Here is a 21,670-nt window from a genome sequence, read left to right on the forward strand (position 1 = left end):
GATTGTTATACTGGTTATAGCATCATTAAAGTTATCATTTCTAATTCGAGAAAGTTGTTGATCATGCACAATTCCATAAATGTCTCAATAACTACCTTAGAATAAGATGATAAATTCCACATATGGAAAAATTTGGTAAGATAGAGAGAAATCCTTTTTTATTTGACACCCAAATACCCACACTGGTCAAATTAAGGTTGAGATATTGATCAATTTAAAAAATGTGAAAAGGTTTAATGGTTTGAAAGCATTTACTAAAAATGCTATATCTCAGACTCCCGATCGAATTTTCACAATATTTTTTCACGAAAACTTTTGCAATGCATAGAACTTCTCAACATATGCCTTTGGTTTAATGAAAAAAAATTATTTATTTGTGTTGATTTTATTCAAAATTGACTAAAAAATATTGTTTTCGCTTTGTTTAATCATTTGCAGTCGTTTGGTTCTATCAATGCTATAAGCACTTTTTATGAAAAACTTTTAAATGGAAATTCTCGAAGGTCCACAGAAAAATAAAAATATATCTAAAATATAAACGGACTTTGAAAAAATTAGGAAAACCGCTTATATACGACATTTTGACTCAAAAATGGTTATTTTTCATAAATCGCATTTTCGGAACCTCTAGATGATTTTTTAGAAACTTGATTTGTTCTACAAAAGTGTTTAAAATATTCTTATCTTTCATTATAGGATTGAGCACCATGACTTTTCGAACATCAATTTTTTTGGGACAGCCTAATATAGTATGTTTCATAAATCATGATATTTAGATTTGAACTGGAAAAAAAGTTGTTCTGGATCCCTCGGTGGATTATTTCCGAATTAGTTTTAAATTAAAGGTAAAAGTTTATTTCATCCAATAATGAACAATTCAGCGATGCTTATTTTTTGTCATAATTTTCAATAACTACATGATCTTCCATCATATTTGAATATTTAACCTTCCTTTTGATATCTCCCAACGCTTTTCTTTTTCCTTGTTTGTCAGATATTCGGACAGTTATTTATCTTTGAAGATAATCTAAATTTTCAGTTGCACCTGCGTCTACGAGGAACTTAATTTTGACTCCACCTACGTCAACCACAATTGATTGTTTTCCTTCTAGGTGGAACAAATATTGAATTTCGATCTTCTCTGTAATATCATGAACTTCTTGACGGCGCCGATGGTTGGGTGGTTAGCGTGACCGCCACCCAACCCAGTTGGTCTGGGTTCAATCCCAGTCGAGGTCGTTGAGATTTTTCAGAGGTGAGAAAAATCTGGGGTCACGCCTTCCTTCGGAAGGGAAGTAAAGCCGTTGGTCCCCGGTCCACGAGTTGATGGGTCGATATCCAATCCAGATAGTGGGAGTGTCACCTCTCTAGCGTCGGTGTTTGGCCTCGTAGCGGAAATAGGCCGACGGAAAATAAACAGAATTGGAAGAAGAAGAAGAATGAACTTCTCGATTATTTTCCTGGTTGCGTGTCGGTTTTGATTAAGACAACTGTATGTCTCAACTCCTAGCATGTCTTTTTTTCCTTGTTGATTCGTTTTTGTGATGCAAAACTGGAGGAATCCGGGGATGTGGAAAAACATTTCCTGGATTTGGGTTCTCTGTTTGAACGCGTAGAAGATACTGTACTTGAGCTAGCGGAGAAACTGGAAATCGCGATGGTTTTGCGCAGTATACCGGAATCATACCATTTCCTCGCTTCTGCTTTGGAAGCTCGTCCGGATCAGGGTTGTTAATCGATAATTAATAGTCATCGTCGATAACGTTAACCACCCGTCAACGTCATCGGAAACTCCGTTAACGATAATTTATCGTCGGATTCATCGTCATCGTCGATAATTCATCGGTGGTTATCGCGATACATTTTGCGTTACTTTCCCGTTTCTTGGAGTTGAAGTTGATGCGGTCAGCTTTCAATTGTTTTGAAGCAAATAACTTTGGGGGGACATGTTGTTGCCAGTTGAAAATCAATAGTTTTGGACATTTTCTATGCACAGGGGGTCCGACGATGAATCAAAATGGAAGCAATGAAGTTTTTAGCTCTTTTGTTTGCATAGTTACAGGCGATTTTCAAAACAAAAATGGTTTTTTTCAAAGCTATATATCTTCCAACATTGCAAATGGATTTTCAATCTTTTAATTTCATTTGAAAGATCGGAACTTCTGAAGTTTTTGGTGGAAAAATTGCGGGAGCGTTATTTCTGTAAAATAAACAATTAATTTTTGAAAATGGTGTATTTTTCAACAAAAATCGTTCATAACTTTTCAAATAGACGAGATAATAACTTTGTTACTTCAGCAAAAATATTCGCCATACAAAGTTCTAAAAGTGCTGCAAACAAATTATTTACGATAAATCAATGTATGAAGTGACAAATGAGAAATAGTGATTTTAAGGGGTCACGTTTTCAACGTTCAATCTCTTATGATAAAATCAACTGAGAAATAGTCATTGAGTGTGATAATACCGAGTGTCATGGCAATTCTATTGGATTGGTAAACGTTCTTGAAAGAATAATCTACCGTACATCTAAATAGTACAGTGGATTTACAGTAGTGTTAGCTGCAAACTATCGTTAATTCTAAATTGGCCAATAAAAGTTATCTATGCTCACTTAAGTAAATCCTTTTTGGTTTGGACTAGTGCTCAAAACGAGTGCTAGTAAGAAAATGTTTTAGTTCACGTCTTGTTATCTTAAAATAAAATCTTGAAGCTAGTTTGTTATTCATAGCAGCGGAAATTATTGTATGCTTTCCCAACATTTATGCAATGTTTGAAAGTATAAATTAATTATCGACTACAATGACGGCTATGGGTAAGTAAAGGAAAGATTCTCAATTTTTTGTTACTTCAAAACAAATAAAAGTAAGAGGTCTGAAAATCGCTAACCGCGAACTGGTAAAATAACTCATAAAGCATAATTCCCTAACATCTATATCCTATGCATGATGACGGTATTTGCTTTACTGGCCCCGTAATAGATAACTTTTATTTAGAGTTTATTATAGTACGCTATTAACACTTTTGTGAATTCACGCTAACATGTACTTGTACGGTAAAATGTTGTGTTTTCAAACAGTGTCACATATTCAATAGATTTTCATTATAACACACATTGACTATTTCTCAGTTGATTTTACCATAAGAGATTGAGCGATGAAAACGTGACCTCTTAAAATCACTATTTTTCATTTTTCACTTCATACATTAATTTATCGTAAATACTTTGTTTGCAGCACTTTTATAACTTTGCATGGCGAAGATTTTTGCTGAAGTAACAAAGTTATTATCTCGTCTATTTGAAAAGTTATGAACGATTTTTGTTGAAAAATACACCATTTTCAAAAATTTATTAGTTATTTTACAGAAATAACGCTCCCGCAGTTTTTTCACCAAATACTACAAATGTTTAGATCTTTCAAATGAAATTAAACAATTGAAAATCCATTTGCAATGTTGGAAGATATATAGCTTTGAAAAAAAACAGTTTTGGTGTTGAAAATCGCCTGTAACTATGCAAACAAAAGAGATAGAAACTTCATTGATTCGGCAAAAATGTGTATTTACAAAAGTTCTAAAAACCTCTAGAGCAAAGTATTAGCGAGAAATTAACACATAAAAAGATATTAATAGAAAACCAATTTTTAAAGAGCCACCCCACCTTAAATATTGCAAAAATCATAGCACATGAACCATTAGAGATAGCTACATAGTTTCTTAAGAAAAGTTGCTTCAATTTGATTGATTTATAACTATGTAGAACATTATGTAGCTGAATTTTACATATCTAAGAAGTTGATACTTTGAACACCCTAACCACAAGGACCACCCTAATTCAACTAATATAAAAAAAAATCGGCAAGAAAGTACTAACAAAGTTTGCCAAAGATACTATATATCTAAAACCAATAGTTTTGGCGCAAACAGTTTTGTCTTCCTAAATACAGCTTTGAGACCATAGTGCAGTGCACAGTGTTTCCAAAGTGGCAAAAAGGTGAAATAAATTCTTTGAACCACGAAAAACATTTTTTAGCTATAGTGTCTTCAGAAAAGTTTATTTATATTTTTTTTTTTGCATTTAAAAAGTATTAGTTGGGTGATTAATCCCTCTAAAGCTGAGCAGCAAGTTTTTGTTTGGTCATTTATGAAAATAAAAAAAAACTTTCTTTGGCAAAGTTGTTGAGAATATCTTAAGTATTAACTTCGCTGAAGAGACTATGTGTCTATCTGTCGATTTTAAATTACATTTGTGGATATTTCTTTGATATACCCCTGAAAATTGCTTTTTTAAAAATACTTTTCCTGTAATTTTGTAGAATTTAAAAAGGTCCAAGATTTTGTTCAGCATAAGAAAATACAGAATTTTTGTAATGTAAGTTTATTTGTATCTCTTACAATTTAGAAGTTATCGAATGTTGTGTCCAAAAAGCAAATCAAACACTATCAAAATCGTTTGGTGGGCTCTAACCTACGTTCAAGTCAAATTCGAGTAAATTCCTTCTTTAGCATATTTTTCTTATCTTAGAGATGCAAAATATACAAAAATAATAATACTGTACTGTAAGACCTCCTTAAGGGAAATTTTTACTAAATGATCAGAACGGGTTATGAGGCTTTGTCGAGGGACTAAAGAAGAATATTTTAACCGCTCCGATTTATTAAAAAGAAAGAAAAAATATGTTAGTCCAGGTGTTTGCGTTTCGACTTCGTCTCTTCAGAACCAGAAAAAATATGTGCCGATTTTGCCAATGTCATCGTTTTATCAGCCTAAAATTCGCCAAGGGGCTGATAAAAACGGGTCTTCACTGTATTCAAAAAACCGACTAAAACTCTATTATGAGGCCGTTCATAAATTATGCTGGTGTGCTACCCACCAGGCTAGAAAATTATGTAGTTGTTGTAGCAAGGACGGAGTCACGTGAACCAAGGAACTACAAGGAAGCAATTGAAAGTTCAGATCGGAAGGAATGGGTGCAGGCAATGGACGATGAATACAAGGCTCTATTATCAAATGATACCTGGTCGCTCGTTCGTTTGCCGAAGTTAAGTTATGCACAGCGGTTTGGCGAAGATTTCAATGAAGTGTTTGCACCAGTAGCTATGCAACTGACTTTTCGAGTGCTGTTAGCGGTAGCAGGTCATCGTAAATGGAAAGTGCATCACATCGACGTAGAACGCCTACTTAAACGGGTATTTGGAAGAGGACATATTCATGCGACAACCACCAGGGTACGCCGTGAAGGGAAAGGAGGAATATGTTTGCAAGTTGAATCGCAGTCTATACGGACTAAAACAGGCAGCAAGAGTTTGGAACATGTCGCTGAAGGGGCTCTTGTTGAGTTAGGATTTAAGCAGTCACAATCAGATGTATGCTCATTTTCGAAACTGATGGACGATGGTGAATCAATCTACTTGCTCGTTTACGTGGACGACGTGATTGTTGATTGCAACCATGAAGTGCACATTGGCAGTCTGGTACAAGAGCTGAATAAGAGTATCGAGATCACATCGTTGGGTGAAGCTCAACATTTCCTTGGTATACGAGTGAGGAAGGATGGCGATGGTGTATTTCTGCTCAGTCAACAAGCTTTTATACGCGAGATCGCGCAACGTTTCGGTCTTGAAGGAGCTAAGACAAGCGGATATCCTCTTGACACTGGCTATTTGAAGCAGCAGGACAGTGAACCTTTACCAAAAAAAACGTACAGTACCACAGTTTGGTACCAATTTTGAGCAGAAGAACGAAGAATCTGACGCAGCGAGATTGGGTGGAACTGAAGAGAACCGTGCGGTATTTGCTCAGTACTCAGAATTACGAACTAAAACTGGATGGAGACAGCATAAAGCAGGTGGACCGGAAATCTACCAGCGGCTACATCTTTCAACTCGGCTATGCATCTGTAAGCTGGGCCAGCAGAAAGCCGAATTGTGTGACGACTTCAACCATGGAGGCTGAATATGTCGCCCTCTCAGAAACGGCGCATGAAGCAGTGTGGCTGCGTAGGCTTCTAGCGGACCTAGGAGAAGTGCAACAAAAACCAACACAGGTGTGCGAAGACAACCGTGGCTGCATTGATTTCGTTTCACTTGAAAAGCAGAACAGACGGAGTAAGCACATTGATGTCAAGTACTACCAAGCAAAAGATTTATGCGCACGAGGAGAAATTTGTTTACGTTTTTGCTCCAGTGATGAAATGGTTGCTGACGTTTTTACCAAACCACTCGGACCGACAAAGATGAAACAGTTTGCTGCTTGTTTGAGATTGACGAATGAACGAAACTGATTACTTTTTTAGTGAACAGCGAGGAGTGTTGGCGGAAATTACTAAAGGGACGCTGAGTCACTAAAACTGGCAACCATATCTAAAGAAAAAAAAATGCTCCACCTTTATATATATATATATATATATATATATATATATATATATATATATATATATATATATATATATATATATATATATATATATATATATATATATATATATATATATATATATATATATATATATATATATATATATATATATATATATATATATATATATATATATATATATATATATATATATATATATATATATATATATTGTTCTTTTTACACAACGCAATACACATGCGTCTTTTCCGAGTAACACGATTTCCACGTTTCTTTACGCGACACAAATACCTGCGGTCTAAGTTTCTCTGCTATAGGCACTCCTGATTAGGGTGACCATATCAGACGAGTAAAAACCCAGGACAGTCGAAAGGAGAGTCCCACCTTCCATTACCTCTCGCTCGAACGTGCCTGGCAAAACTCTTCCCAGGAGTCTGCTGGAATATCTTTCGTGAGAGTTTGAACACCGAGCGCTTCTTCAGATTAACACAAATGCGGTTCTTGCTACACTACAGTTGTGGTTCGTTGGTTGGGCCACAGCCTATGTCCAACTAACGAATTTAATTCGCTAGTTGGACCGACTGACAAATGTCAAAAACTCTCCAAAGAAGACATTAGTAGCTTAAAAGATCGTTAGAAAGATTGTCAAAGTCAATTTGACATGAAATTTTTACGTTTAGATGCTTTTCAGTTGGACAATGGTCCAACTAGCGGAGGTCCAACTAAAAAGCGGACCAGTTAAAAACTACCCAAAAAGCGAATCACGACTGTACAATAACCAAAGATTTTTCTTCAATTGAGTGGACGAGACGATATATTTTAAAAATGGTCTGCGAATGACCAGCGATGAGTCTTCAGCACTAAACACACGTCATTAACGTAAAGTAGATAAAGTAGAAATATCAACGGCACCAAGTGGCTTCCCTGGGCTATTGATTGTTATGTCGTGGTTCACTCTATCGAAAGCGGCAAATATGTTAGTGTAAATAATATTAGTTCGAGTCAGTCTCTGTCAAGTATGATGTTAGATACGCACCTTAGTCGCTGAAGTGGTTCCATTATCACCAACTCGAGACGGCGCTCAATGCAGTTATTCCATAATAGTTATTGATGTATTGCTTATTTCTTTTTATGAGCTTGAAACATTTTCGCGGGTTTCCAGCAAGATGGAAATATTTCACAGATATGGAATAATGAAATAAAGGTGGACCAGTGCGGCAGAATTATAGTAGAATTCCGACAGCACCATTTTGAAATTTTTGACAGCTGACGAAATCTTGACAGATATCTGCCGACAAGAAGAGACATTGGTTGGTATATTGGTAGACTAGAGTGTTTATGGTTTTGTTTCGCGTACTTCGCTTGAGAGTTAGTTTACCTTGGAGTCTTCGTTGCAGTTATGTTTACGGTTGGCCGCAACTGTGACCTGGAACATAGTGATTAAAGCGAAGACTCAATGAAAAAAATATTTTAGGCTTAGAGGAGAAAAACCAGGACAGTTCAAGCGTTTTACTCGACATCCCAGGACAGTCAGTTCAAAACCAGAACATGTCCTGGGAAACCAGGACGTATGGTCACCCTACTCCTGATCCAACATCACATATGTCGTGTGAACTGTATCGAATTTTTTGTCTAACTAGTGCTAATTTGGCTACTAGTTTAGATACATCGTCTAACTAGACAGCCAGACGGTGCTAGTTACTGACGAGATGAATTCGAAACACAAAAAAGCAAAACTTAATTTATGTTAGGTCTTGTGCCCTTAACGCGCAAAACGGTTTAGTCCAATTTTATTGCATAACTTGCAAACCCCAAGAACATAGATGTTCAACCGAGATAATCAAACACACCGAATATATGTACGCGTCTTATGTGGTAATTCTATACCTCTTTTAAAAGCTGTCCATCGCATCCAAGATGAAATGCATTATGATCTACCCTTACCATGCCTAAGTACACAATGTATACATCTACATATACAAGACACGATCGTGTTAGCTGAATGTCAGATGCCCCCGTTCAACCTGAAATGAATCATTTCGTATAACATAAAATAAACATTTAAATATACCAGAAATTGAAATCGATCCGTATTCGCATAAATCCAAGCGAGAAGCTTCTCCTGACAATTCCTTAAAGCAGCTGTATTATTATCATTCTTACAAACGTGTGGATCACTCTGCAATCAATCATGTTTATCGTTATTCAACTATTATGAGCAAAAACTTGTAAATCGATTTCCCCTTCTCTTCCACAGCGATCCGAACTGCCCATCTTTGGAAGACGCGGATCACATGTCCCAGACACAGTTGCTTTCCCGACTGACACACGTTTGCCGATTCGATCGGTTGGAGCGACCGATGACGAGTAAGTCTTAATCATTTCATGTTATCATGTACATGTTTGCATAGAATTGCTAATCCTTGTGTGGTCATTTAGTGAATATTTAGTTTATAGCAATACAAATAATAAACAATTTACTGTAATTGTAATTTATCAAATAAATACGGGAACCTTTTCGTTTAAACTTTTACAAGGTCAAGGAAACCACATTAGGAGTTTGAACTTAACGGAGAATTTGAGTTATTGTTGAATAGTAGATGTGCGTGAAATATTGCAATTGACGTAATTTTCATCCAATTTTTTTGATTCATAGTTCATAGTTTACATTTATGTACCTATGGCGGTTTGGTTCTCGAGTCTATATGGACGCTCTTGGAGATTCAATCTCCTAACTCTGACAAAATGACACGAATTGATAAATTTAACCAAACAAATCACACATGAATGATGTTTAACTCCACTGTGTGACCGGATGTGCATGCTTCGTTGACCGGGATTGACAAATGATTTATTACATTCGTTTCACTGAAACGGTTTGTCCTGCATGTGACTACGGAAGTGAACCTCCAGATGACTGGAATTAGAGCATCATTTATCACACTAGCTGCTGCAGCAGGTGTATGGTTTTTTTTCTTAAGTATGTGTTCTAACATGTTTTTAAAGGCTTCGCATGTGGTTAAATCTTTTCGAGCAATATTCACATTGCAAACGTTTATGGTCGCTGTGTCTCAGCTGATGTAAAGATAATTGCTTAACGAATTTTTTTCAAACATGGCATACTTTTTGTTTGGTTGTTCTATTGAATTTGCTAAAGTCGACGACTGATATTACCTCCTTTCTGTTTTTAGGAAATAGTTGTATTTTCTTAGTGTGCTTCGAGATATAAGCGAACGGACGTTCTTTGTTGGCCTGCTGCACTAATTTCTGCAATATTATTCTTTCCCATAGAACGACCAACTGTAATTCTTTCGAATCTCATGCGTCCACTTTCCTTGACTCATCACTATGGTGGTCAGCATCTATCGTAGCTGATTTATCGTAGGGTTTATTAGTGAATCGGTTTTCCTGCAAACCCCTTCTCACAAAATTTAGTTGTTTTGTAATTGAGCACAATAACCTGTTAGTAGACTTTGAATCAGGTCAATGAAGTTAACGTTTGTTATTCGCGAAACAATTCAATCAAAGTTAAATATCTGAAAAAATAGGTTTGGTAGGGATACGCGTAGGTACTTCTAACGAACTATCATAGTTTTCAGCTTCGAATATTGGTCGATAGTGTGCTCATTCTGGTAAGCACAACCGACAGGTCAATTCAACCGATCTTTCGCCTTTGTTCGATATTGGCAATCACTTTTCTTTTGTGATTTATAACAATAAAAATGTCCCTAAAATAATGTTTATCCACTATTATTACGATGATAATATTATAAGGTATCAGGGTGGATAATAATATGAAAATCAATCACTTGACGTTTATTTATTTATTATTATGTTTATCAATGAATTGTACTAAATGCCCAACGGGTGATTAATAGGGTGTCCCAAAATGACATCATGTTAAAAAAGTCATCGGGCTCACTTCTTAAATGAAAGGTTAGGGTATTAGGACCACTTTCTTCTTCGGAGTGAATTTGATAAAATGCTTCCTACTGGTGGCGAATTTTGATTTTTTGAAAAATGAGCCGATTTTGGATAATATTTCAAATTTATGCCTGGTGAAGTGGTCCTGAACTGTCTTAAATTTTTTTCAGCATTTTTTATTTTTCTGGAGATCTAAATTGAGAAGTTTGATTAGTTAGTTTGTACAAATTTTGAATTATAAGAGCGGCAGAGCCATTAAAACTTAGTAAAAAGTGAATTTTTTTGTGTTTTTCAGTATTTATTCTTCAAAACTGGGTATCTACAAAATTTTAAAAGTACAGAAAACACTTTACATAGTTGAGCCGAATACAGGAGCCTAATTTTACTGAAGAAAGTGTATAGCTACGGCTAATGGGGAATGAGTTATTTAAGTTTTTGTTAAATAACCTTTTGACATTTTATAATATTCATCAAAAATAACACTGTTCTACAAAATAAAACAACTTAAGTGTGCTTAGTCCGCATATTATTTTTCGGAAAATATAAAGAAAATGATGAAAAATGGCGTTTTTCGCTTGTCTCTAGTACATCAGAGTCGGGTTTTATGAGCATTTGACGATTTTTTGTAAAATTATTTTGTATACTAATTGCCACCTAGCGGGTTTGAAAATCACTAAAATTAAACAAATATGTCGAGTTAATGGCAAGGTATGGCGTATATTTGAAGGCTGAATTGATTGGCGTATTCACATTTTGTATATAAGGTCTTATTTCCATGTTAGGAACTTTAAAGTGGAGAAAAATGGAGAAGAGTGAGGTGAGTGTTGAAAAACTGATATTTACTGTTTAGATCACATAATTCCGAAATAGTCACATTTGGGGCAAAAATCTTCGAAAAAGTTACAGAATACAGCGCATCTTTTGACACAATTATTTTGTTTTGCCTCCTAGAAGTAATTATGAAGAATCAACTCTTCAAAAAATAATTAGAGACTTGGCGTCATTAGCAAAGTTATCATTATTTTTATAATTTTAGTTACAAAAAAATCATCAGATGCTCATTAAACCTCGTCCTGACATATTAAAAACGTACAGAAAACGTCATTTTTCATCATTTTCCTTCTATTTTCCGAAAAACAATGTGTGGTCAAAGCACATTTGAACTGATTTACTTTTTGGAACAGCATTATTTTTGATGAATTGCCAAAAAATGTCAAAGGTTATCTAACAAAAACTTAAATAACTCATACCCCATTAGCCGCAGCTATACACTTTCTTCAACAAAATTACGCCCCTGTATTTGGCTCAACTATATAAAGTGTTTTCTATACTTTTAAAATTTTGTAGATACCCAGTTTTGAAGAATAAATACTGAAAAACACCAAAAATTTCACTTTCTACTAAGTTTTAATGGCTCTGCCGCTCTTATAATTCAAAATTTGTACAAACTAACTAATCAAACTTCTCAATTTAGATCTCCAGAAAAATAAAAAATTCTGAAAAAAAATTTAAGACAGTTCAGGACCACTTCACCAGGCATAAATTTGAAATATTATCCAAAATCGGCTCATTTTTCAAAAAATCAAAATTCGCCACCAGTAGGAAGCATTTTATCAAATTCACTCCGAAGAAGAAAGTGGTCCTAATACCCTAACCTTTCATTTAAGAAGTGAGCCCGATGACTTTTTTAACATGATGTCATTTTGGGACACCCTAGTGATTAATCTGTAGAACAGTCAATATTAACCAAAGCAAGATGTCCACAACACAAAGGTATGCACATTTTTCGTGTTCCTTGATGATTCAGAATCCGTATAAATAAACACCATACCAGAAGCATTTTGAACTATTTCCAGACTATTCATGTAATACTAAATATATTGCGAATAATATTTCATATTATTATATATTTATATATAATAATATGAAATATATATTTCATCATTATAATTTAACTATTAATCTGCCATACTAATTTTAGTTACCATTTTCAATATCTTTCGTGTATCTTTATACTGGAGAATTGTGATGTCACATTGTAAATTTCTCGACAAACATATGATTACGGCCTAAAAGCCTGTCTAAATTCACTTTTAATGGAAATTCCGGACAAACCGTTACTAGCTGAACACAGTTCACAGTTCAAAATCTGTGATTGACATGTAACGGCTTGTCCGGAATTTTCATTCAAAGTGGATTTTGACAGTTGGCTTGTAGGCCGTAATCATAAGTTTGTCGAGATTTATGCCAGGGGTTAATCCAGCTTTTTACGTGCCATAATGGCGGTCTAAATTGTTCAGTTCGTAATACGTTTAATAGGGATCTTTCATTTGGAAAAAAAATTGTGGCAGTTTTTCGTATTTATTGACAGCAGGTGTCCTTACGAGTGCATTCATATCATTCTTAAACCTTAATTATTCTTGCTGATTTTTAAATTTAAAAAAACCAAATTAATTTCAACCAACAAACTGACAGTTGTCTGACTAAATGACGTACCTGAAAATATCTCGTTCGCCTCATTGTTAACCGGGACAGCACCCCACACAGCATGATCTGGTACTTTGTCAATCCGCTAACAGTCTGCCATCCCAAGTTTCATCTGCAAACTATGGTAGATCTGATAAGGCAACCTATAAGCGGACCCTACACGTGCAGAAATATTGACAATAAATCGATTATTGATCAATATATTGATCGTGTAAGGGTATCTTGAAAATATTGATCATGTAGAAATCAAATGGGATTGACGGATTGATGCCATCTTGTCAATATTTTTATTGACAATATTCTTGTCCCGTGTAGGGTCCGCTATAGAGTCGTGCAAGTCGCACGGGTTTGTATGTGTGTCCTAAAAGGAAACAAACTAAAAAATGTTTTTTTCAATAGTTTCGGGCCTAAAAATTGGAAAAGGACTGAGATATTAATCCGGATAGAATTTTACAATAGCATTTACTCTACAAACAATCATAAAATAATAAATATTATAGTTATTACTGTTTCAACATTGTTCGATGCCAAGTTCTCACAGTAGATTTACAATAAAATTTCACGTAACAATAAATTTCACTGTTCAGCAAAAAACTGATACAGTGCATTCACATTAAATTTTACTGTTTTCGAGAAAAAAAATATATGAAGAAAAATTGATTTTTTTAATGTTAATATACATAACCACCCCCCTTTTTCACTGTAAAAATCTATTTTACATTGAAATTTACTATAAAAACGTTAAAGTTTATTGTTTTTGTATTGTAGCATAACACTAAAACTTACTGTAAATTATTATAAAAATACTGTACTGTCACAGTGAAAATCAAGGTTTTGTTTCTATTCGGAAACTCACGTTACTAATCTGCATCATAATATGCCTTAACCCGCACATCCCTAAAGATCCCTATTGCCCTGGGCAACGCCCAGTTGAAAACTTCGTGCGTTCATTGAATAAACATCCAACGCATTGGACTAACGTAGGATGGCTTAATCTCACTGGGCGGTTAACGTAAACGATTATTGTCAAAACAGGGCCATTCAACGTATTACAAACTGAACAATTTAGACCGCCATCATGGCACGAAAAAAGCTGGATACTGCTCTGGTGGTCTTTGTTATTCTTACATCTGTTTACCTTGATCCAATAAACTGTGATCAAAAAACCTCGTCTTGCGATATTACGGCGATAGCTCAATTGGATAAAGCGATGATCCACTTAATGCCAACGAAGCTTCGTTCAGAAGATGGCGTCTAACAAAATTAAGAAAGAAAACTTCATGAATCGATGGAGTTGAAAATGTGAAAGGGAGAAATAAGATTTTTTTTTCTCCTCCATAATATTTTAGGCATCGCTTTAAATTTAAAATATTCATGTCACCATAAACTGTTTGGTTCTTGAATGGTATGTTGTCAAAAAGTTAATGGGAAAAAGTATATTTTGGTATGGTGACCGCTCTCAGCAACCCATTGTTCAACAACTCATTGTTTGTATGGTCGAGTATGGAAAAATGATAATGCTTATGTACGATATTATACTAGGGAACGGTTGTTCTGTTGTTGAACGAACCTTTCCAATACGGTTTGGCACATGGTACACATTTCTGTGGGAAACCAACAGAAGCTGAGTCAGGCTATATGCTATGTTGTTCCATAATGAGAAAAATTGGTTTGAAGCAACTTTATGCTGTAAAAGCACAACACCTAACTATCAGTTAAGCCAAGGGGCAACCACTAGCAGGTTTGAGTGCGTCGTATTGAAAATACCAATGTAATTTGAATATAATTTAAGTACACAATGAAAGTATTTAAAATTTCTTCTGTTCTACTTAATAAGGTACTTAATGGAATTAATGTCGATGTGTACGTACTTAAAGCATTTAAAGTACATTTTAATGGTAATTAAAATTTGTCTCATATTTAAAGTACGAAGGCGCTATACTTAAAATCGTTTCAGCAATTGAAATAAAATGAATTTGACGAGTACCTTTTAAATCTTTGTGGTACTACTTTATGGTATTCAACAGTACCCAGGGATTATCCATAAATGACGTAGCGTTATATGGGGAAGGGGAGAGTTTTGTATTTTGTGATGATGTGTGACTCATGTCATGCTACGTAGCTTTTTTAAAGGGGAATAGAATATAATTAAAAAAAAATGCGTGGACAAGGGGGGGCAGAGTTACCGTCAAGCTACGTAATTACCTGGGGGGGGGGGGTATTTACAGGTTTGTGACGAAATGCTACGAGGGGGGAGGGGGGTGTTAAAAATCGCTCAAAAAATGCTACGTCATTTATGGATCATCCCTAATTATGTAAGACTTTTGGCACTGCGTCGTATTGAAGACTTGCCCTTCGAGTTAAGCATTTTGCATTTCGACTTCATCTCTTCAGAATCATGACATTGCTTTAAAATGTGATAAAAGTGTACGAATTGTGCAAAATTCCCAAATAGGCAAAATTTTGGAAAAGACCAAATTTTTGTGCATAAGAGAACAAGACCTTACATAAAGTATGGTTTTTGTTTTTAGTGTTTTGGATTCTTCTCGCCAGTGACTAGCACCAACTGGGTGTCTAGTTAGACGATGTATCTAAACTAGTACCCAAATTAGCACTAGTTGGATACTAAAATCCGATTAAAGCCCAAATAAACAAACAAACAAAAAGTCACATGTCTTGCGTGAACATTAAACAACTGGCTTATACCGAGTGCACAGAGGTTCGAAACGCAAAATTCTAGAGTCAGGCTCAAACCGCAAACGCTCTCAGTTACATTTTGATTGCAGGTAACGTTAGAACCTGACACAGATTCGACACAAGCAAAATTGTGGGCGATTGTAATTTTATTAACGAACAGGAAGGCGGATAAAACAACAATATGGCATTCCAAAAAAGTGTTATACGATACGATACGATGCCATGAATTTCCAGAGTGACTTGCACGTTAGCAAACAGAACTTGTGCTTGTGAGTCGTCACTTGTGTCTAGTATCAGTATCATTAATTGGGCTTTAACCTGTAGGTCATTTGCCCTACCCCTATTCTTTTTGTAACTGTGGTAGTGAACACAAGTAGTGTTTTTCTTTCTTGAAGCTTTTTGGCGGCCAAGTCGTTCTGCCTTTTATTGGTGAAATGAAGTCGATATGCAAATTTCTTGCCATCTTAATCTTGAACTGGTGTCGGATATGTCATTTTGTTCTTTCAGGTTCCAGCGTAAGAAGAATGACAGAGAAAGAAACTAACAAAATAAAATTCAAATTTTTCTTAGAAGCGCTACTACTACTTTTCGCTACTAGCTGAAATCAGAACAGATTAATGAATTGACATTTTATATTCTTACATTGATTCTTACATATATTTCATTATTCTCTTTCTTTCAGTTCAAAATGGCAAAAAACTACCAGTAGAAGTGTTTGCACGAGCTTACATTTATTTTCTACAAAACCTAGAAGCCCATGATTTGGTAAATATTCTAAAATGTATTCATCACCATTAATGTATTGATATTTCTTTTTCCTTATAGCAATTCAAAATTCACGCACTTCTCCAGCTGCGTTTCGTAGATCCTCGATTAGTTTTCGAAAAAGTTGCACCAAACCGAACAGAACCGATCATGGGTGAACAGTCGCTACGTGATGTCATCTGGGTACCGCATGTTTTTTTGGCCAACGAACGTAGCTCCGACATTTTGGGAACAGCCGAAAAAGATATTTTGACATCGATTTCCCCTGATGGTACCATCATCATTTCAACACGTATCAGTGCTACGCTATATTGCTGGATGAATCTACAAAAGTTCCCGTTCGATGAGCAGCATTGCTCGACAGTGCTTGAAAGTTGTATGTTTGAGACCTGCGCCTTACATAATACCTTAACTATATTAACGACGACTAATTTTACTGCTTGATTTTAGGGATGTACAACGAAAGTGACCTTATATTGAAATGGGAAAAGAGTACTCCGGTAACACTGGCGCCAGAATTGCATCTAACCGAGTACGTACTTCTGGACATGTTCACCAACGAAACTATTATCAATGCCGATTTGAGCGATCTTCGACATGGCGCTTTCGGTAAGTAGTTTTCCACAATATTAAACTTCATATTAACATTTTTTTTGGTTTCAGCTGGTAACTACAGTTCATTGAGCTTTACTGTGCATCTTGCTCGAGAAATGGGTTTTTATTTAATGGATTATTTTATTCCTTCGATTATGTTAGTCACGATCTCGTGGGTAACATTTTGGCTGCAAGCAGATCAATCAGCACCTAGAATCACTCTGGGAACAAGTACTATGTTGACTTTCATAACATTGGCTTCTGCGCAGGGGAAAACACTTCCTAAAGTCAGTTACATTAAAGCTTCTGAAATTTGGTTTTTGGGATGCACAGGTTTCATCTTTGGTAGCCTGGTTGAATTTGCATTTGTTAATACTATTTGGAGGCGAAAAAAGAACGTTGAATTAAAGAAAAAGAACAGCAAGTATATTTTCAAGTCTTTAACACCGCTGCCAACTCGTAAAGATATTGGCGGCTTACAGAAATCTCACTCATGTACCAGTCTTGATGGTCAAGCTACAGTTACAGCTTCAACAAATTCATTCAATAATTATTTAACAGTGCATGTGAGTATAATCACAGAGAACAGACATACAAGCTAGTACAAACTTTCCCGAAAAACCTGTGTAAACATTTAAATAAAAATACGTTGAAAATCACCATCGCATACAGGTTCGCATGCGTGAGTCACCATTGTATCCAAGTTCGCACACAAGTCCCGTATAACCATTGCTGGCCGATCGAATCGCGCGGGCCAGTGGCAAGTTGCTACTTGCTGTTGCCATTTCAAAGCGACAGTTTTATTTCTTACACAAGTTGAAAACTTTACTTGTATGTCAGTTCTCAGTGGTATAATGTTGAACAATAGCCAAAACGTCAAAATATCTTCATTTGATTTTAGTCCTTTCCGTCAAAATCCAATTCCACGCTTCCAACAATCACCACTTCCAGTGCTGATAATATAAATCGAAGTGGCAATGTTTCAATAAGGATAGAGGATACTTCACTGATAAACGGCGATCAGAAGAGGACGGGTGATCAATCCGATGTGAATGGAAATGGATGGACGACGATGACACCACAGGAAATTGCTATCTGGATTGACAAACGGTCGAGATTCGTGTTTCCACTCTGCTTTCTAGTTTTCAACATATTTTACTGGTCATTTGTGTACTACACGTAGTAGATCGCAGTTTCAATAAAAGATTTCATTTGTGATTTAGATAGGATTAAAAAAGTAAAAGTAAACATTTGTGCATATACTATGTAAGAACAAGTGATGTATGATTCAAACGTAAGTATAATTGTAATTGATTTAATTATATTTTGTTGTTGTTACACTGTACAATGATTTGTTCAAGCAGTGCCGATCATAGAAAATAAGTTCGAAAGTTAAACTAAAGAATAGTCAAATATTTATTGAATGAGCTATATCAATATGTTATAAACCTTTATCTTATAAACTATCCTCAATTTGGCGATGACATTCCAGTTGGACTTAAAAAAAGGCACCGCTTGTTTGTTTGAATCATTCGTATACAGAGAACAGACGTCCATCGCCAGCATTGACGTTGTGTAAAAATTGAAGACATTTTTGAAGGTAAAATTGAAGACATTTTATAAGGTATGAAGATATGATGTCTCCACCAGGGTTAGTTCGACTGAATTGATAGCTAATTACGTACACTACCAGTCAAAAGTTTAAGTTCACCCTACAATGTACCCTACAAAAGATATGGTTTTCATTTATTGTTAATAAAAATTATTATTTATAATTAATTTTCGTTCAATTTTTCTACGATAGAGACATAAAATACGTAATTTTTTTCACTTTTCAATAATGAGATGATAATCTTCGAATTAGGTCAATTTGAATAGATATTTTTTCGACAGTTACGATTTTCAATATAACAATTTTTCTACTTACCTTTTAATAAAGATAAATTTAAAAAACAATTTGGAATATAATTTTTAGAGTGAGCTCTCGTAGCACTAAGATGTTAAACGTATTATCTAAGAGAAGAGAAGACAATCGCGTAGCTAATTTGATCCAGTCCTAACCTCAATATTGAACCAGCTTCTGATTGGTCATTTTGCCAGTTATGAGCGTTCATTATATTTACAATCGGGATGGAAAACAATGCTGCTGAATCTATTCTGGCTATTTTTCATACACATCAACATTTCGTGCAAATTGAATAAAAGACCTGAATGACGATATAGTTACGTGTATTGTTAAGAGAGACATGAATACAAATTTAATTTAATTTTTAAATGCAGTTAGCATTGTAAATTTTTGGTAGAGGTGCGATCTTTTAGGTGCAATTATTTTCGGCAATTGTAAAAAGCATTCAAAGGGAATCTGGCAACGATGAACGCTTGTTGTCTTCAGATTTACGGCAGGGACAAGTCGAGAAAATTAAGAAGAGCAAGAAGCCTGTTGTCGTCTCTTCTCTTAGCGTATTATGCACTCGACGCATCAAATGAATACAACTGTCATAACAAGATTGTTTGTGATCTACGCGTCACCCAAAGGCGTCAAAACCCCTCCTACACTGTGACCAGTAGCGTGTAGCAACATGATATAGTGAAGACGCACGTACTTGACAAAGTCTACTGAGAAACCCACTCAATTATGTAAAATTCAAAAAAGCAAATGAACTTAAACTTTTGACTGGTAGTGAAGATATTTTAAAATGGTCGGCATTCCGAAACCGGTCGGAATCTTGTATGGATTCTAGCTCGCATGCAAAAACCGAGGCAAAAACTGAGAGTCGGAATTGGTTGTTGCATTTGAGTTAGAATCCTTACTGAATTCATTTAGGATTCCGAATCAATCGGTTTCGAAATGGATTTTCGAAGTAGTTGGGATAGGCTCTAGGGGCAGATCACTTGTGATGCATTTTTAAAAATCAGCGAAATTAAATGCATTTATTTCCATCAAAATAAAAATTCATAATGTATTTTGCGTTGCGTGCAATTTTTTTGCGTTGCGTGTAAGACGTCAAAACCCTACAGAAAAACTAGCCCTACATTTAACAAAACGTCGAACAAAGTGGATCAACGTAGGACGTTTGTTAAACAAACTTTTTTGCGAGGCAGTGCAAAGCTGATGCAAAAATGGAAATTAAATGCATTTTTTTCAATTTGATGCAAATTTGTTATACATTCTTAAAGTGATCTGCCCCTAGGATAGGCTAGTGTGGCGGCGCTAGAATTTATACATACATTCTTCAAATATACAAGTTATATTGATATATTTGTTTGATCATGGATGTCTGTTCACTGTGATTCGTAGCGGTAGCTGTAATAGACGACACGTTCCGAGCATCTTTCAATAACTTGCAGTTCTAACCGCTGATCAATTGATCCAATGGTCGTACGAAGATAGTCGCTTTAGAAGTAGAAAGAGGAATAAAAGCAACAATAAACATCTGGACATCTAATAATGTTACTTCCTTCGGCCGGGCAAAAAAACGCAGAAAAAGACTCAACTGCATGTGTTGTGCAGAGAAAGATTTTTTCGAGGGCAAGAAATTTCTATCACAAATGAAACCGCACATCCGAAATAACAGAAAAACCTGGAACGGGTTTTTAAATAGAATTGTATCTTCCAATTTAATACAAAATTAGCTAACCAGAATTTAAATAAACTTTCCTTAATAACATTTAAAACACCAATTCATGTATTGCATGAAATATTTAAATCTTGTAAAGGTGTTTTCAAAACTATATTTAATCCATCGGCGAAAGCCATCTGTACCATCTTCCTGGATTGTTCTGTAAGATATAGTTAAACGAATATGGATTCAAATTTACTCGCTGCAACCGTATTACCTTTTCTTGTGATACTGCCATCGCTTTTAAGGGCAGCTTATGATACGAGATATAAACAAACTGATTAATTTCCTCAAACTTACACTTTCCCGCCAGTTCTAAAGTCACACGCCCACTTTTTCGGAGTATCGCAATAATCGATAGTAAATTTGCCACTGCCTGAACGTTGTCCATAATACGTTCTTGTAATTCATTGCCAAGGCGCATACACAAGCCAGATCGCAAATATTCACCTAGTTAACCATATAGGTATCTACTTTTCCCTATCCCTAGACGAATCATCTCAGTGCCTCCATCGAAGCTGGACTTTTCCAGTGGATATATTTCTGTAGTTTGTGAAACAGTGCGAGAACAAACGATTTTTTACAACATGTGACAGGTAACCAGCGCGGTGTCGCTGTCTTCGATGAGGTTAGCACAAAAATTGAGCAGGAACGTTGATAGTTAACGCTGATGACAGGCAGATACAATCTTTTAAATCTGATCGGTGGAATTTTTGAATCATTCTTCGAAGTCCCTAACAGTAGCCGTTGGTTGTTTTTTGCTAAGAGCGGAACACTCTTACTTTTTTTAATATTTTTTTTCTGTGTGTATAGTCGAGTCTTAGAAAATCCCACGATCTTAAGCTTCTAGGGGGTACGTTTAGATTTATCTGTGAAAGTATATTTGGGGCATCTATTTCACCTGTTAGAACCGAGGTTAGAATTTTTCCTACAAAGACTGCTCTGGAGATATTCCATCTTTTTGAAAGGGTGCCCATATCAAGCAAACGACAGCGATCAATGTAAGGTGGCAGCTCTATCGGGTTGCGCCATGGCAGAGATTTAAGAGCAAATCGGAGAAATCTAGCTTGTATAGATTCAATCCTGTTAAACCAGATACTCGCATACGGACACCAGATGATAGCTGAAGCTTCCAGGACAGAGCGAACGAGAGAGAAATACAGTGATCTCAGGCAATATGGATCAGTAAACTCTTTGGCTCTTC

General features: G+C 35.6%; 1 protein-coding gene across 1 annotated transcript in view; it reads left to right on the forward strand.

The window, feature by feature from the left end:
- LOC131679258 (pH-sensitive chloride channel 2-like) overlaps positions 1–18,309 on the forward strand; it is a 49,092-nt gene extending 30,783 nt beyond the window's left edge. The window contains exons 2-7 of the mRNA XM_058959962.1: positions 8,637–8,746; positions 16,170–16,252; positions 16,313–16,628; positions 16,703–16,861; positions 16,916–17,412; positions 17,748–18,309. Of these exons, the coding sequence (XP_058815945.1) occupies positions 8,637–8,746; positions 16,170–16,252; positions 16,313–16,628; positions 16,703–16,861; positions 16,916–17,412; positions 17,748–18,029 (1,447 nt within the window). The 3' untranslated portion in view covers positions 18,030–18,309. The remainder of the gene's footprint in view (positions 1–8,636; positions 8,747–16,169; positions 16,253–16,312; positions 16,629–16,702; positions 16,862–16,915; positions 17,413–17,747) is intronic.
- The last annotated feature ends 3,361 nt before the right edge of the window (positions 18,310–21,670 follow it).

The sequence above is a fragment of the Topomyia yanbarensis genome, chromosome 2, assembly GCF_030247195.1.
Source record: "Topomyia yanbarensis strain Yona2022 chromosome 2, ASM3024719v1, whole genome shotgun sequence".
NCBI classification, from domain to species: Eukaryota; Metazoa; Arthropoda; class Insecta; order Diptera; family Culicidae; genus Topomyia; species Topomyia yanbarensis.